This window comes from Palaemon carinicauda, chromosome 41 (assembly GCF_036898095.1).
Source record: "Palaemon carinicauda isolate YSFRI2023 chromosome 41, ASM3689809v2, whole genome shotgun sequence".
Lineage (NCBI taxonomy): Eukaryota > Metazoa > Arthropoda > Malacostraca > Decapoda > Palaemonidae > Palaemon > Palaemon carinicauda.
This window is the reverse complement of record NC_090765.1, coordinates 28,480,415-28,497,414: the sequence shown is the minus strand read 5'-3', so window position 1 is coordinate 28,497,414 and position 17,000 is coordinate 28,480,415. Positions and strand designations below refer to the sequence as shown.

Sequence of the window (17,000 nt, the reverse complement as noted above, 5' to 3'; positions counted from 1 at the left end):
TCAAACTCAAGATACTTGGTCACAATAAAAGATATATTAATGATAAATTATACAACAACATTATAAATTCACATACAGTACAGAACAATTACCTATATTACCTGGCAACTTAAATATATTTTTTCTTCATTACTTAAGCTAATAAAATTGAATATGATATCCTGAGAATCAAAATCTTTAAAATTTGTGAGCTTATCAAATCTATGAACCTCTCATAGTGATCATATTACTTCCTTCTTGAGCCTGGTTGAATGTCATCTTTTATCCTAAAATCTACAAATTTCTAATGTTTTCTTTCACTGTACAGTAATAGTATTGCCTTTTCAGCAAGTATATGGCAATAAGAGCTTGTGGGTATTTCAACACCAAGTTACTTTCAGTATGCTCGCTGTGTTAAACAGACCTAACTCTACTCGAGAATCGAGGGTTGTCTGTTTAAAGAGGTTATCTAGCTGCAGAATAATAGCGGATGTCTTCTGCTGTATTCACTCTGCATTCTTGTGAAGACTAGTCAAGGAATATATTGCTGCGTAATAAAGATCTGCATTCTCTTGTCTCGTGTCAAAGAAAGCAGTGTGATTTGAACAATTGTTGTAATTAATGTGGTGACATGCCAGTCCCTCTTATGGAATAATATGTTCAGGTTGTGGATGACCAATTGCAAGTGAAAGACTCTTACCATAAAAGAAATGTAACTTAAAGATCAGAGGAAAATCCATAGAAGACGAAGGCAGTTTATTTACATTAGGGATGATATTAGGCTATACTGTATTACCAAACTTTCTGGGATTGGTGGTACCAGCTTCATAAACCTTTCACTCAATTTGTTATCGAGAGACTAACTTAACCTGCCATGTTTCAAACCCCAAGTTAACTCCTTAACTTTTACCCAGCAGTTCCACTGTACCATCAAGGGTTCAGATGATACATAGTGCATTAGAGTGTCAGTAGCTTCCTATAAAGCCTCGCTCTCTCAAAGCCCTTCATACTTTATTGTATAACCTCTCATTTCCGTGATCCGGTCAGCTCTACTGTTTATGATCACCAGATTCCGAGATAAAAAGAACGGGCAAGTTGTTTAGATTCTAATATTCCTAGTCTGCTGATGTAAGTACTCATAAGAAACCTCTTCATACTATTTTCTGGGTCGACCTGTGGCGGCCGGTGAAAAGAGTCCTTCTTATATATCTTTTCTGATAAAACCTTCCAATTATACCAGAGAAAGATAAAAGCATGGAATGCTGAGGTTACAACCCTCGCGCAAGCACCTTTTGGGTGTCGTGTATAAAGCAAAGGCGCGTGAAATCCACTATTCACAGGTTGTCTTCCATTTAGTTAATTCCTTCGTCAAAGGGATGGGCCGATACAAAGGCCCTAGCCAACCACCAGCGCCACACCACCCACGCCACGACGCGAGCGCCATCTGAACATCATCCTTCTTTTGGACTTCTTAGTGTCGAATGTTTTTGTGGTGCTCTCGACCTTCGTCAAAATCCCTTTATAATAATATGACTTATTGTACAAAAGTTTTTAAAATTTTTGGCTGAAGTTAAAAAGCAGTTGCATCATGTTTTGAATGGCAGTCGGATTCAAGCTAGCGCAGGCTGGGATGCTAGCATATCAAGAATTTTCTATAGCTGTGATAATATAGGTGCGATTACCTTAATAACCAAAACAAGTTCTCTGCCAAATGAAGGCATAAACGTTACCGTTAGTAGTAAATGAAAGGGAGATCCTTTTCATGAATCTAGACGCTACAGCTGGACTCGGGTGAGGCTGATATGGATGTAGATGAGCGACACAGATGATGTATATCATTTTAATCGTTACAAAGGTTATCTAAGAGATGAATCCCAAGAGGTTAATTCAGGCAAGTTCAGTTAATCCTCGCTTAATAATTAGGTAAAATCCCTACAAGTGCATCATTTACCAAATTTGTTGTTAATCAAACACCACCTCTTGGCCGACATCTCATGTATTTGATTTCGAAGTCACAAAATGTCAACAGTACTGTAATATTAGTATATCTTAAACTACTTCTAAACTTTTGGTATGAAACATTGAATATGTGCCTACAGTATATGTTTCCTTGTAAAAATGGTAATCAGCAAATAACCGTGAATTTCCTGGACAAATGGGGGGGACAGTCCAAGTAAATGAACCAACCACCGATATACAAAGCTTTGATGAACAAACTTTTGAATATGCAAATAAAATCATTTTGTCCCACGCTTTGATTCCATCATCATCATCTCCTACGTCTATTGACGCAAAGGGCCTCGGTTAGATTTCGCCAATCGTTTCTATCTTAAGCTTTTAATTCAATACTTCTCCATTCACCATCTCCTACTTTACACTTCATAGTCCTCAGCCATGTAGGTCTGGGTCTTCCAACTCTTCTAGTGCCTTGTGGACCCCAGTTAAATGTTTAGCGAACTAATCTTTATGGGGGAGAGCAAAGAGCATGGCCAAACCATCTCCATCTACCCCTCATGATCTCATCCACATATGGCACTCGAGTAATCTCTATTATATTTTCCTTTCTAATCCTGTTCTGCCCTTTAATTCCAAATATCCTCCTGAGTGCTTTGTTTTAAAATCTACTAAATCTGTTGGAGATGGTTTCATTGTCATACCATGACTCATGTCTATACAGTAACACCGATCTCGCTAAATTGATATACAGTCTGATTTTTATATGTAATTTCAGGTGATTTGATTTCTAAGTTTTACTTAACCTAGCCATTGTCAGACTAGCTTTTTTTCAGTTTTTCACTAAACTCTAATTTCTAAAGACCCTGTATTGGAGATCATAGTTCCTAAATACTTGAATGATTCTACTTCATTAATCCTTTCTCCTTCCAATGATATTTCATCTTACATTGTATACTCTTACTTCTATTTACCTTGAGCCCACCTCGTGTGATATTTCATGCATTCTGGTTTTCAGCTAATAAGGACTGCAATAAATCAGCATACTCTAGATCTACTAACTTCCTATTACCAATTCAGTCCATTCCTTTTCCACCATCTTCAACATTTCTATGCATTACAAAATCCATGAGGAGGATAAACAATATAGGTGACAACACATTCCCTTGAAGTACTTCGCTTTTCACTGGAAATTCATTTAATAGAACTCCACTAACATTAACTTTGCACTTTCTATGCTCACGAACAAACAATCAAATTCACATATTTAAGAGGATTTCTATAATAATGCAGGACTCTCCACAAAATTAGCCAGTGCACACTATCAAAGGCTTTTTCATGGTCGACAAATACCATCAAAAGGAGATTTCTATATTCTATGCATTGCTGTACCGGTCTCAAAATGAAAATGATTTACATACCAAAAATTTGAAGTAAGTTATTTGGAATCGGGGAAATCTCTGTCCAAAAATGAAGGGAAAAAAAACTATTTTTTTATAACGCAATCTTACATTAGACTTTATGAAATTCTCAAGTTTATAGTAAGTGCAAGAGGGTACATTCGGTTTATGAAAATATAAACCAAATTGCACAAAAGCTACCTAACAAATTGGAAGGAAGTTTAAACATTTTCTAAGCACTGCAAACCTAAAAACTGTAAATCATCATGCATTGGCAACATGGATTAAACTCTGGTAAACTTTGACATGCCATAAAACACAACAGTAAATAAAATATAGGAGAAAAGTAATAAAACTATTTACCATTGTGTCATAAAATGATAGTTCTAGCATTAATCATTTCTTTTGGAAAATAAAAAAGATCCTTTGGAAGTTTGCCATAATCAGCTGATATGGAAGGCATAAGAAGTGTCATCATAAACAAAAACAATGGAAAAGATTAATATTTGCTTATATTTATAAATATAATACTAAGATTAATATTTGCTTATATTTATAAATATAATACTAACATGTAAATACTACATGCATTATTACTGGATACAGTTAATTGAAATATCAGTCTTATCAACATGTTTATATCAAATACAACTGTTCATTTGTTCAAGCTTGGCCTACCTTATGTGTAGCACAAAATGAATAAACAACTGTATTTGATATAAACATGATTTTGATAAAACAAATGTTTTACTTAAATGCATCAAATAATAATAAATGTAATATTCAAATACTAGTATTGTATTATGAAATAAAAACAGGCATATATTTATTTGTCTGTATGTTTGTGATTTGCATAGCTCTAAAACTATTTGACGGAATCTCATGGGGTGGTTGGCCATGATCAAAGGACAATTTGATTGGACTTTGGGAGTGATATGTCGAAGGTCAAGGTTTAGGGAAAGTCTTTTTGCTAATACAGTGGTCAATTTTTATCCAATTTGCATGAAACTAACACCAAATTATGCATAATTCAATTGTCTATCTTGTGATCAAGGTCACAAGAGGTAAAAAATGCCTTTTTGCTATGTAAGGGGCAAATCTCATGAAATTTGGTGGGATAATTGGCCATGATCCAAGGACACATTGATTAAATTTTGGGAGTGATTAGGTCAATGGTCAAGGTCAGAAAAAGGTCAAAACCATCATTATCTATATTTTGATTGTATGTCTGTATATATGTGATTTTGCATAACTCAAAAAAAATATTTAACGGAATCTCATGAAATTTGGTGGGATGATTATTATTATTATTATTATTATTACTATCCAAGCTACAACCCTAGTTGGAAAAGCAAGATGCTATAAGCCCAGGGGCTCCAACAGGGAAAAATAGCTCAGTGAGGAAAGGAAATAAGGAAATAAATAAATGAAGAGAACAAATTAACAATAAATCATTCTAAAAACAGTAACAACGTCAAAACAGACATGTCATATATAAACTATTGACAACATCAAAAACAAATATGTCATAAATAAACTATAAAAGACTCATGTCCGCCTGGTCAACAAAAAAGCATTTGCTCTTGGCCATGATCCAAAAATAATTTCATTAGATTCTTAGATTCATTGGATCAAAAGTCAAGGGCAAGGTCACAAAAAGGTAAAAAAACTTTGTGGCCAATATTGTGGCCAACTTTTATCTGCTTTGCATGACACTAGGGACAAAATTTGCATAATTCAATTGCTGATCTTGTGATATACATGATATAGGCAAGGGTATGCGCTCTCCTGAGTGCCTATTCTAGTTTCCATTGTTTTCGTTTATAAGTTGATGACATTTCCGAAGGTTCTTTTCATTTCCTCTAAAAAAAACAATTAATGGTAAAAAATATCATTTTGTCTTGCCGAGATAGTTTTATTCAAAAGCCCTTTCTCTCATACTTTACTTACTGCAGAGTTTAATGGCACATCAAAGTTTATTCAAGGACTTGCTAGTGGATTTCACCAAAGGCCTTCTCAAATAATGGCCTTGGTTTCATACTACAACTGATTGCACTTGCTTTTCCTCTTATTTTATACACTGTATATTCATTCGCTGTGTTTGGATTGTAATTACTGTACTTCATTTTGGGAAGTTACCAATCAATTGACTGGTAATTTGTATCAAGGATTATTATCAATTCTAGAATTATCATAGAGAAAAGCATGTTATAATTTTATGAATTTTAATTAATAGACTGTTTGTTTTGCTTGTGCATTTCATACAGTGACACACACTATTTCCCCAAATTTATAAGGGAACACTACTGTATTGAAAATACCGCAGTGGCCTTTTAATTATTCATTTCTGCTACTCACAGAAACAAAATATACTTTCTAAACCATCGCTGTTTTATTACTACAATATTATCTTATTTAATATTAATAAAACATATTTTGTTCATGTATCATATTTCATTACTGCATAATTTGGGAAACAAGTGAATTTTGGGGAGCTCATAGGAACATATCTGGGTGTTTACAATGGAAGTCAATGGGAAAATGCCCTTCAATAAAAAAATTTGTGCTTAACGAACATTTCCTCAGGAATGGAACTCATTCGTATAACAAAGCATTGATGTTATGTTTTCTATCAACACAACTTGTTCTTTGAGAATTATATAAACAAAACTCTTTGTTGAAAAAGTAATTAAATATTTGGAATAAAAAGTTTATACTGTACAATAAATATATCCATTTCAACTAGTACACAAGGCTTTGAAAAATTACCTCCTTTTTTTTTCATGTAACCACTAGTTTCAGCAGACAATGTATTGTATGCTGTACTGTACGAGCAAAACGAAAGTATAAAAATTATGATTTTTCTATATTAATTTTACTTAATTTTTATCAATTTCTTCTAGCCTACCACAGTTTACATAGAGTTCGTGGAAAGCTTTTTATAATTAGGTATCACTGGATATGCGAACGCATTCATTCGTTCGTTTGTTCCCTCTTTCTTGCAGTTGCCATACAATACACACATAAGGGAAAAATCTTTAAAGGTTACGTAAAAATTGGCAAATGAATACGGCTTAAACACTACATTAGATTTCATCAGTTGATCAATAGTTTTATCAGACCTTAACACATTCCAAAGTTCATTATCTTTTACCAAAGGAGGCGCTTTCTCTTTTATTTCTTTTATCATTGCACAATATACTTTAAAAATTTCAATATATTTTCTATTGTTCTCTCCCATTACTCGAGTCAAAATTTCACTGAAAGTAACTGTCTCAAATAACCCTGGCTACATTAAGTTTCTTTCACAAAGGTTTTCCTCTCAAGTCAATACCCTGACATTTTTAGTTAAGAGAAATACCTAGGGTCATTATTACTACACAAGAGCCTTGTGTGTTATTTTTAACCTACTCCCCTTAATATTACCTGCTATTGTAATTATGGAGCCTAGTAGTACACAAAGTCAGTCCGACAACTGTCTTTCTATGGTTAAAAAAAAATTAAAAATGTTAAATGTATATAATAAATCCTTACAAGTTCATGCAACTGCCCACTCCCTAACTTACCCTACCTGAAAGATGGAATGGATCAAAGATAATTAGGATGGCTCAAGAGTAGGCCAAACCGGCATACTGGTACAATATACAATTATCCCCTCTTAAATCATCTTGATGAGGAAGCTGAACAAATGAATAGTGCTATCTCATGCACCAGCTCAAAAATGGGAACCATGAGCCATTCTATTGAATAGCTTGATTTTAATGATTTCAATACGAGAAGTCATAATGCTAACACTCATGTTAAAAGAATATTGGTGTTTGATGATCCCACCTTAGATGCCAGTATTAGCTTTACATATGAACTTAATTCGTAGCAACGGTATCCTATCTCAATAATCAAGACACAGAGAATGGGAGTTATAGAGGTCAAACAGCACTATAGATTAAGGGACAATAAATTGCATGAAGTGAAAGAATTTTAATGAGAACTGGAGGATTCTCCTCAGTTGAACTTAGTAGTAGTAGTTAAAGAGGCTGGACAGCAAGCTGGAAATATTGATGAAACATGAAATAAGGGATATAAAAAGTACTGACATTAACAGCGGCTAAAGAAACGACCAGAGTCAAGGCAAGAACGTCGAACAAAGTGTAGGTCACCTAGACTCAGATTCCTTTAATGTGCTCCCAAGCCCTCTTCCTGTAACTATGGTACCATTATTGCAAGGGACTTCTCTGAATAAAAGCATAACACCATAAACTTCTAATGACATCAAAATAACACTGACACAGTACATGGTAATACCACTATTTAAGTCTAGCTGATGGAAAAAAGCATAGGAAATACTGTAGATTCAAACCTTAATTATATTAACACCAGAGTATCATTTATCCCACGAGAAGACAATAAGAAATCAGACCAAACGATGGTCAACATTAATTACAAATTCTCAATCATAACTCAACTGCTAAATAATAAATTATAAAAAAAGCAATGTTTTTCAAAACTTTCCTATCAAAAACTGGAGTGGGCAAGAGAAAAACAAATTAATACTATTTACAATATAATTATAAATATATCAGATGAACGGCAAGTTAAGCAAATTAAAAAAATTAATTGAGATGGCTCTCTCCAATTTCCAATTGCATGAAGTTCATTTGGAGCACTAATACTTTAAGCTCTCCTTATTTCCAGAAAGGAATTTTTTTTCACTAATCAGTCAAACAGAGAGAAAAATTAAATAAGTACAGTATAAGCATTTGTCCACCATATGAGCACTTAATCTAAATCATGTCTAAAACCCTGAGCAAATTCAAGAACTGTTATTAATAGAAGGAAACCTACCTTAACCATAGATCTCTTGTGTTTAATAAATGTGCGGAGACCAAGCCATCTATACTGCATAACAATAGATATACCCAGTAAAAAGAGACCAAATAGCTCAATGGAAGCATGAACACCTACAGGAACATTCTGTAAATTAAAAGAATTATAATTACTATATGTCATTACTTGAATATATATCTTCTACAGAATTGTTGTTATTATTTGAATATACATCTTCCACAGAATTGTAGTTTTTTCTCACATCACTCAATTTATCCTTCAAGGAACATACATTACATGATAAAATAAACTACTTCACCACTGAAAAATTGCATACTTTATATCCTTACAATTTTGGTATTATTCAAAATATTTGTCAATATTACTGTCTGATATTTATTTGCATCCTTCTTCCAAATAAAAATTAAGACTAAATCACCACTGATTTCTAACAAGTTTCTACAGAAAAATATAAAAAGTAAAATAAGGTAAATCAAGCATGATCATACTACAATGTGTACCCCATATGTCAATCATTAAGTTCAACTTAACTAGTAAGCAAAATGGTTTGTAGAGTAGGGCTCATGTAAATTATATGCGAAGTAAAATGTAATAAAAAATAACATATAAATACCTACTTTGAAGACTGCTGGCTTTTCAATGACAGCTAAACTCATAAGAAGAAGAGCTGCAGCCAAATCGAGTGAATAAAACCAATGGTTGTGGGTAAGTAGATAGGCTGGAAGGGCAGCTCGGTCCCTCGGGTGACTATTGAACTTATCATTATTTTGCCCCTCCTGGAAGAAAGTTTAACATATTAGGGCTAATGATCATTGTTATTATTTTGCAGTAGGTCAAGAGCATTACCAAAGATGATAACCATAAACAGTACTGTACTCAAAACAGCAATACAGAATTTTAATAAAAAAAAATAATTTCTTTACAAAGTTCATGTTGCTTTTCACTTGAAGCTGCTTAAATGCTAACAATTTCCCCCAGAATAAAAATTTTCTGCTTTCTTTTCTTGAAAAAATGCCTTCCCCTAAGCATTGAAATGTGTCAGTTTGCTTGTATCAAGACAAACTAGATACTGACTGTTGTGGTTTACACTAACGTGACTGCAGAATAGAAGGTTTTACTTTGTCAGAAGTAGGAACCTTAGGCCAGTAGCCTGAAGAAGAGGAACTAGCTAAACGGCAAATGTTTTGCTTGTATCCTACGGACACGATGGTGAGGGGAGGGAGCAACAAACAGTCACCAAATCCCTTTGTCGTCTCGCTCTGACAAGCTATGCTCCAAAAATGTTATTTTTATAATAAAATAAATTTTTGAATATACTTACCCGGTGATTATATAAGCTGCAGCTCTGCTGCTCGACAGAAAACTCTACGTTCAAAATCCGCCAGCGATCGCTAAGCAGGTAGGGGGTGTACATCAACAGCGCCATCTGTCGTGCAGGTACTCAGTACTCAATGTAAACACAGAACTCAATTTTCTCCTCGGTCCACTGGGTCTCTATTGGGGAGGAAGGGAGGGTCCTTTAATATATAATCACCGGGTAAGTATATTCAAAAATTTATTTTATTATAAAAATAACATTTTTCAATATTAAACTTAGCCGGTGATTATATAAGCTGATTCACACCCAGGGGGGTGGGTAGAGACCAGCAATAATTGTTTACATTATTATGAGCTAAGGATTTTTTATTTCATTTTAGCAGTTATTCAAATTAACAAACATAAAATAAATAAGTACCTGGTAAGGAAGTCGACTTGAACAATTACTCTGCCTTTTTAAGTACGTCTTCCTTACGGAGCCTCGCGATCCTCTTAGGATGCTGAGCGACCCCTAGGAGCTGAAGTATCAAGGGTTGCAACCCATACAACAGGACCTCATCAAAAACTCTAATCTAGGCGCTTCTCAAAAAATGACTTTGACCACCCGCCAAATCAAGTAGGATGCGAAAGGCTTCTTAGCCTTCCGGACAACCCAAAAACAATAATAAAACATTTCAAGAGAAAGATTAAAAAGGTTATGGAATTAGGGAATTGTAGTGGTTGAGCCCTCACCCACTACTGCACTCGTTGCTACGAATGGTCCCAGAGTGTAGCAGTTCTCGTAAAGAGACTGGACATTCTTAAGATAAAAAGACGCGAACACTGACTTGCTTTTCCAATAGGTTGCGTCGATTATACTTTGCAGAGATCTATTTTGTTTAAAGGCCACGGAAGTTGCGACAGCTCTAACTTCGTGTGTCCTTACCTTCAGCAAAGCTTGGTCTTCCTCATTCAGATGGGAATGAGCTTCTCGTATTAACAGTCTGATAAAAAAGGATAAAGCATTCTTTGACATAGGCAAAGATGGTTTCTTAACTGAACACCATAAAGCTTCAGACGGGCCTCGTAAAGGTTTAGTTCGTTTTAAATAGAACTTAAGAGCTCTTACAGGGCATAAGACTCTTTCTAGTTCATTTCCAACCATACGATAAGTTTGGAATATCGAACGATATTGGCCAAGGCCGAGAAGGCAGCTCGTTTTTGGCTAGAAAACCAAGTTGTAGAACATGTAGCCGTTTCGGATGAGAATCCGATGTTCTTGCTGAAGGCATGAATCTCACTGACTCTTTTAGCTGTGGCTAAGCATACCAGGAAAAGAGTCTTTAAGGTGAGATCTTTCAGGGAGGCTGATTGTAGCGGTTCGAACCTGTCTGACATAAGGAATCTTAGTACCACGTCTAAATTCCAACCAGGTGTAACCAAACGACGCTCCTTCGTGGTCTCAAAAGACTTAAGGAGGTTCTGTAGATCTTTATTGTTGAAAAGATCTAAGCCTCTGTGACGGAAGACTGATGCCAACATGCTTCTGTAACCCTTGATAGTGGGAGCTGAAAGAGATCGTTCTTTCCTCAGATATAAGAGGAAGTCAGCTATTTGAGTTACTGAGGTACTGGTCGAGGATACGGATACTGACTTGCACCAGTTTCGGAAGATTTCCCACTTCGATTGGTAGACTCTAAGGGTGGATGTTCTCCTTGCTCTAGCAATCGCTCTGGTTGCCTCCTTCGATAAGCCTCTAGCTCTCGAGAGTCTTTCGATAGTCTGAAGGCAGTCAGATGAAGAGCGTGGAGGCCTTGGTGTACCTTCTTTACGTGTGGCTGACGTAGAAGGTCCACCCTTAGGGGAAGTGTTCTGGGAACGTCTACTAGTCATCGAAGTACCTCGGTGAACCATTCTCTCGCGGGCCAGAGGGAAGCAACTAGCGTCAACCTTGTCCCTTCGTGAGAGGCGAACTTCTGCAGTACCTTGTTGACAATCTTGAACGGAGGGAATGCATATAGATCTAGATGTGACCAATCTAGGAGAAAGGCATCTATATGAACTGTTGCTGGGTCCAGGATTGGTGAGCAAAATATTGGGAGCCTCTTGGTCATCGAGGTTGCGAAGAGATCTATGGTTGGCTGGCCCCAGGTGGCCCAAAGTCTCTTGCATACATCCTTGTGGAGGGTCCATTCTGTTGGAATTATTTGTCCCTTCCGACTGAGACAATCTGCCATGACATTCAAGTTGCCTTGGATGAACCTCGTTACTAGTGATATGTCTAGACCTTTTGACCAGGTGAGGAGGTCCCTTGCGATCTCGTACAACGTCAGAGAGTAGGTCCCTCCTTGCTTGGAGATGTACGCCAAAGCCGTGGTGTTGTCCGAGTTCACCTCCACCACTTTGCCTTGAAGGAGAGACCTGAAGCTTTTCCAGGCCAGACGTACTGCCAGTAGCTCCTTGCAGTTGAAATGCATTGTCCTTTGACTCGAGTTCCATATTCCCGAGCATTCCCGACCGTCTAATGTCGCACCCCAGCCTACGTCCGAGCGTCCGAGAAGAGAACGTGGTTGGGAGTCTGAACAGTCAGGGGAAGACCCTCTCTTAGGTTGATATAGTCCTTTCATCAAGTCAGACAAGACTTTATCTTTTCGGAAACCGGGATCAAGACCGCTTCTAGCGTCTTGTCCTTTTTCCAGTGAAAAGCTAGATGGTATAGAAGAGGACGGAGGTGTAGTCTTCCTAGTGACACAAATTGATCCACGGATGACAGCGTCCCTACCAGACTCATCCACAGCCTGACTGAGCAGCGTTCCTTCTTCAGCATCTTCTGGATGGATAGCAGGGCTGGGGGCTGATCGTCTTGTTCAGCAACGTCCTCATCAGATGGTTCCTCATCCGAAACTGATGAGGAAACGGCAACGGAGTGGGCAACGTCTGACTCGCTGAATCCGGTCGCACTGGTGGATGCGTGACGGAGCCGGACGCAATATCATGGAACTGCTGCACAGTCTGTGAACTGTCAACAACCATGGGTGCGCGAGGAAGCACAGCGTCAACCCGAAACTGTCTAGACTGTCTGGGTTGTGCAGTCAACACCCTACCGGGTTGCTGAGGTTGACGCACTGCGTCACAACAAGTCACCTCTGCTGGTTGTTGAACGTCCTGAACGTCAACAACCACCTCCGAGCGTCGCTTAACGTCAACGTGCGGCTGGCAACCCACACTGGGTCGCATCGGTGGAGGAACCACCTCAACTGGCAGACGCGAGTAGGTTACCTCAGCGTCAACAGGGCGCACAACCGACCGGTTGGAAGGTTGTTGGCCAGAAGGTTCTTCTCTGCATTTAAGTCCTCTATCAAGGACGCAAGCTTGGACTGCATGTCTTGCAGCAAAGACCACTAGGGTCTACAGGAGCAGGTGCGGCAACAGACGGTGTGACTGCCTGATGAACCGACCGGTTGGAAGGTTGTCGGCCAGAAGGTTCTTCTCCGCATTTAAGTCCTCTATCAAGGACGCAAGCTTGGACTGCATGTCTTGCAGCAAAGCCCATTTAGGGTCTACGGGAGCAGGTGTGGCAACAGACGGGGTTAGCGACTGAGGCGGAACCGTTTACCATCCCTGAAAGCCTTGTTATGCGTGACATAATAGTACAGCAAAACTTCAAAGGCTCGACAAAAGCTGAGAAGTTGACCTGTAAACAACTTGGAGCGTCTCCTGGCTAGGCGCCAGGGAGAGTCTACCAGAATTGAGAAGTCTATCTGGGCAGAGGCATGAACTCCCAAGTCGAGAACTTCTCTCGTGTCATATCAGACTCTCGCTCTATAAACCAGTTTAAAAGAAGGGAAATCAAAGGCTGTATCCCCCAAACTCCTCCTGGTGAAAAAACCAGTCGCCTAGCCAACGTAACGCTCTCTAGGAGAGCGGGAGAGCACTAGCTTAAAAACAACGGCTTCGAAGTAGCTAGGCCTAGTGTAAGTTCTGACGTTAAGGCGAACGAGGAGCAGCAGTTACAAGATCCGGACGATGATCCTTAAAAAAAATCATCATGATTTAATTAAAGTCCATAGGAGGCTAAGCAGCTTAAGGCTCCTCTCCATCTGACAGAGTCCTCAAGGGAATATCAGTAGGAGGGAGAACAGCAACTTCCTCATCAACAGAAACCTTGTCCGATAAAAGCTGAGTCTCTCACTGGTGCATTAGTAGCGGACCAGAACACAACGTCATGTAACTGCTTGACAGTCTGTGAACTGTCAACAACTGAACTGTCAACCACAACAGGTGCGTGAGGACGTACAGCGTTCACTCGAGACTGCTTTGACTGTCTAGACTGAGCAGTCAAAATAACTCTAGAATGCGGAGGTTGACGCACCGCGTCAAAACAAAACAACTTAGACTGTTGTTGTACCTCGCGAACGTCAACGGAAGGTTCCGTGCGTCGCTGAACGTCAACATGCGGCTGGCAGGGTACACTGGAACGCATGGGTGGCGGGACTCTCTCAGCTGGAGTGCGGCAGAAGGTCGCCTCAGCATCCACAGGACGCACAACCGTGGTTGGTTGTAGGCTAGAGGTTGGTGCAGTGTCAACCTTCTCCGCACGAAAGTCCTGCATCAATGACGTTAACTGAGGCTGCATGGTCTGCAGCAAAGACCACTTAGGGTCTACAAGAGCAGGTGCGGCAACAGACGGTGTGACTGCCTGATGCGGTAACGCTTTGCCTCTCTTAGGAGGTGAGCAGTCGTCGGAAGACTGCAGCGAGTCTGAACTGACCCAGTGGCTACAACTGGGCCGTTGGACTTGCGCGGAAGGGACCGACTTGCGCTTAATAAGCCGCGAGACCTTGGTCCATGGTTTCTTATGAGAAACCTCTTCCGCAGACGAGGAATAAATGGGCTCTCTCGTCTTTGTGTGGGTGGGGCGATCTTGGGTAGATACGCCCGAAACCACGGAGGGAAACGTCTGTTCGTTGATCAAGGCCTCTCGAACCCATAAGTCGTTCGACATTACTTCTCCCCTGGGCTTGGGAGCTTGCAAGAGGTCCCGGACTAGGTGAACGACAGGCACGAACAGACGAACCCTCGGACGCAACACTGTAACACTTTGCGCATATCACTTTATCACTTCGATTTTCTGTTTTGCACTTATTTCACTGAAATCGAAACTTTTACTGATTTCTACCTGAAACACGCAATTCTACCCTTCATAAAAAGGTAATAATTGCGAAATCAGTCGTATAATGCATCTCATTAATACCAGCAAAAAACAGAAAACATATATTAAGATAAAAAATTCAGTGGCTGGGAAAGAGACTAAACACTAGTTCATATAAACTACGTTTTCAATCTCTCACCGCACATAGCCTGGGGACGAGAATAAAAACCTAAAAACGTTTTATCCTTCCTCCCCGTACAGAGACTAGGGACGAGAGTAACACGAGAACAACGTTACCCGCTTGAACGGAACGTTTTCTCTCCTCTCTCTCCCTCCGTCTCTATCTCTCTCTCTCTCTTTCTCTCTTGATTTCGCACCTAAGAGAAGAGCCCAATTATATTTCGTAAAAAAAAAACATGTTATTTGACTAAAGGAAAAAAACTGAAAGGTTTTTCAAATAAAACGTTCCTTTAAATTAGAATTTAAAACATTTAAGTTAAGAAAGAATGAACAAAACGTTAGAATCGATTTACTCTTACTGCAAAGTGAAACCGTGATACACTCTCTCTCTATCGTAACGATAGAGCGCATGTTGAACGTCCTGAACGTCAACAAATGCGTAGCATAAAAACTAAACGTTAGTTCATCTTTGAAAACAGTACGAAGACTATCAAAGAAATTCTTTCATAAAATATTACAATTAAAAAGTTTTAAATTCTTTAAAAGCTAATTACGATATAAAGGGCTCAACGTTGATTAACTTCGGTTCCAAGTTAGGACCGCCTACTATCAGGAAAGGTCGCATATAAACAGAGCATTAAAATTTATTTTTATATGTTTATAATGAAAGGAAAGTTAATCGAAGAGGCCTAATAAAGGCGGAGAGGTATAATATAACGTGATAGGATAATTACTAAAAACCTAAACACACTTCCGTCTAAGGGAAGGGTCGGCCATTTAAAAGTGAAAGAAAGTCCATACTCTCTTTGTCACCATAATTAAATCTATCCAAAACGAGTTCAAGTTTTGAGATGAAGATAAAACACCTGCATAGCGAAAGCTCAAAACTAGAATAGTGTACTTCACCAAATAGTTGTGAAAACAAATCCAGTTAGCAACAGCGAATTAGTAGGTCTTGCCGGTAGCCCGACAGAGAGAAAATTGAGTTCTGTGTTTACATTGAGTACTGAGTACCTGCACGACAGATGGCGCTGTTGATGTACACCCCCTACCTGCTTAGCGATCGCTGGCGGATTTTGAACGTAGAGTTTTCTGTCGAGCAGCAGAGCTGCAGCTTATATAATCACCGGCTAAGTTTAATATTGAAAAAGCATAGTATTTTGAATATTTTATAAACAAATATTTCTTTGATGTGGACTTCAAGACTTCAGTTAAAATTCATTTTATTTCCATTTCTCTAACATATTGGGAAAACAATACGTATTTACTACTAGTTCTGTGTTCCAGTGAAATTTAAAAATGTTCGTTCCATCTAAGAATAGAAATAATGAGCTAAAGGTGGCATGGAGGAGTCTAATACTTGCTTACGGAATCCTCTGAAAGGTGAACAATCAGGAGTAGGGTGTCAAACTCGTGGGAGAGAGAGAGGTGATCATAGGCTGACAGTGGAAACAAACCTAGCATACCCTCAGCCTACTGAGAAGACTCAAGCTGAGGCCGGACATCAAAAGCAACATGAGAAACTTGGCTACAGCCAGTCTCTGAGTTCCCCCCGGAAGGATCCTCCGACGGGAAACGCTGCAGGGTACTCGTCAACAACTTCTTTCCCCTTGCTACTGAAGTAGCTCGAACAAGAGAAGAGGGTGCCAAGACTACTGCTGGCAGAGACACAGGAGGTTCCTTAGGTCTACAGCTTTTGGAATCTAATAGGGAGACCGAAGTTTTCCCTTTGGGGACCAGGTGCGTCCCTGCTCACAAAGCCTCAACAAGCCGTTCCTAAGAGGGGGAACCCAAAATCCCCAAGGAAGACCACAACTGTCGCAACGCGTCATTAGTAATAGATTCCTTTACGTTCAAAGGTGGCGCCACTTCCCTAAGGGAAGCGATGGAGCTTTCTCCATATGGTTGTCCGGGGGTCTAATGGCCACCACTCTTACTCGAACGGTCACCAGAGGAAACCAGTCGAGCAGTCAGAATGGCAAGATCGAGCCAACAAAGAAGTTAGTCTGGGCTTCTTCCATTTTTTCCCTTTTGAACAAGAAGACAAGGAGTCGTGCTTGGATTTCTACCATCATCTAGCAAATATCTGGCACTGGGAGGATGGCCACTCCTTACACAAATTACATGGAGATTCTTGGGAGTATGAATGGTCCCTGCCGGAAGGACACGTCATGTGGGTCCATCTCTACACTGGA

At 39.1% G+C, this 17,000-nt stretch overlaps 1 protein-coding gene across 3 annotated transcripts in view; it reads right to left on the bottom strand.

Annotated features, from left to right (window-relative positions):
- LOC137632478 (two pore channel protein 1-like) overlaps positions 1 to 17,000 on the bottom strand; it is a 354,996-nt gene that overhangs the window by 40,181 nt on the left and 297,815 nt on the right. For all 3 annotated transcript variants that reach the window (XM_068364427.1, XM_068364428.1, XM_068364429.1), the window contains 2 exons: positions 8,795 to 8,953; positions 8,175 to 8,303 (listed from right to left, as the gene is read on the bottom strand). In XM_068364427.1, the coding sequence (XP_068220528.1) occupies positions 8,175 to 8,303; positions 8,795 to 8,953 (288 nt within the window). The remainder of the gene's footprint in view (positions 1 to 8,174; positions 8,304 to 8,794; positions 8,954 to 17,000) is intronic.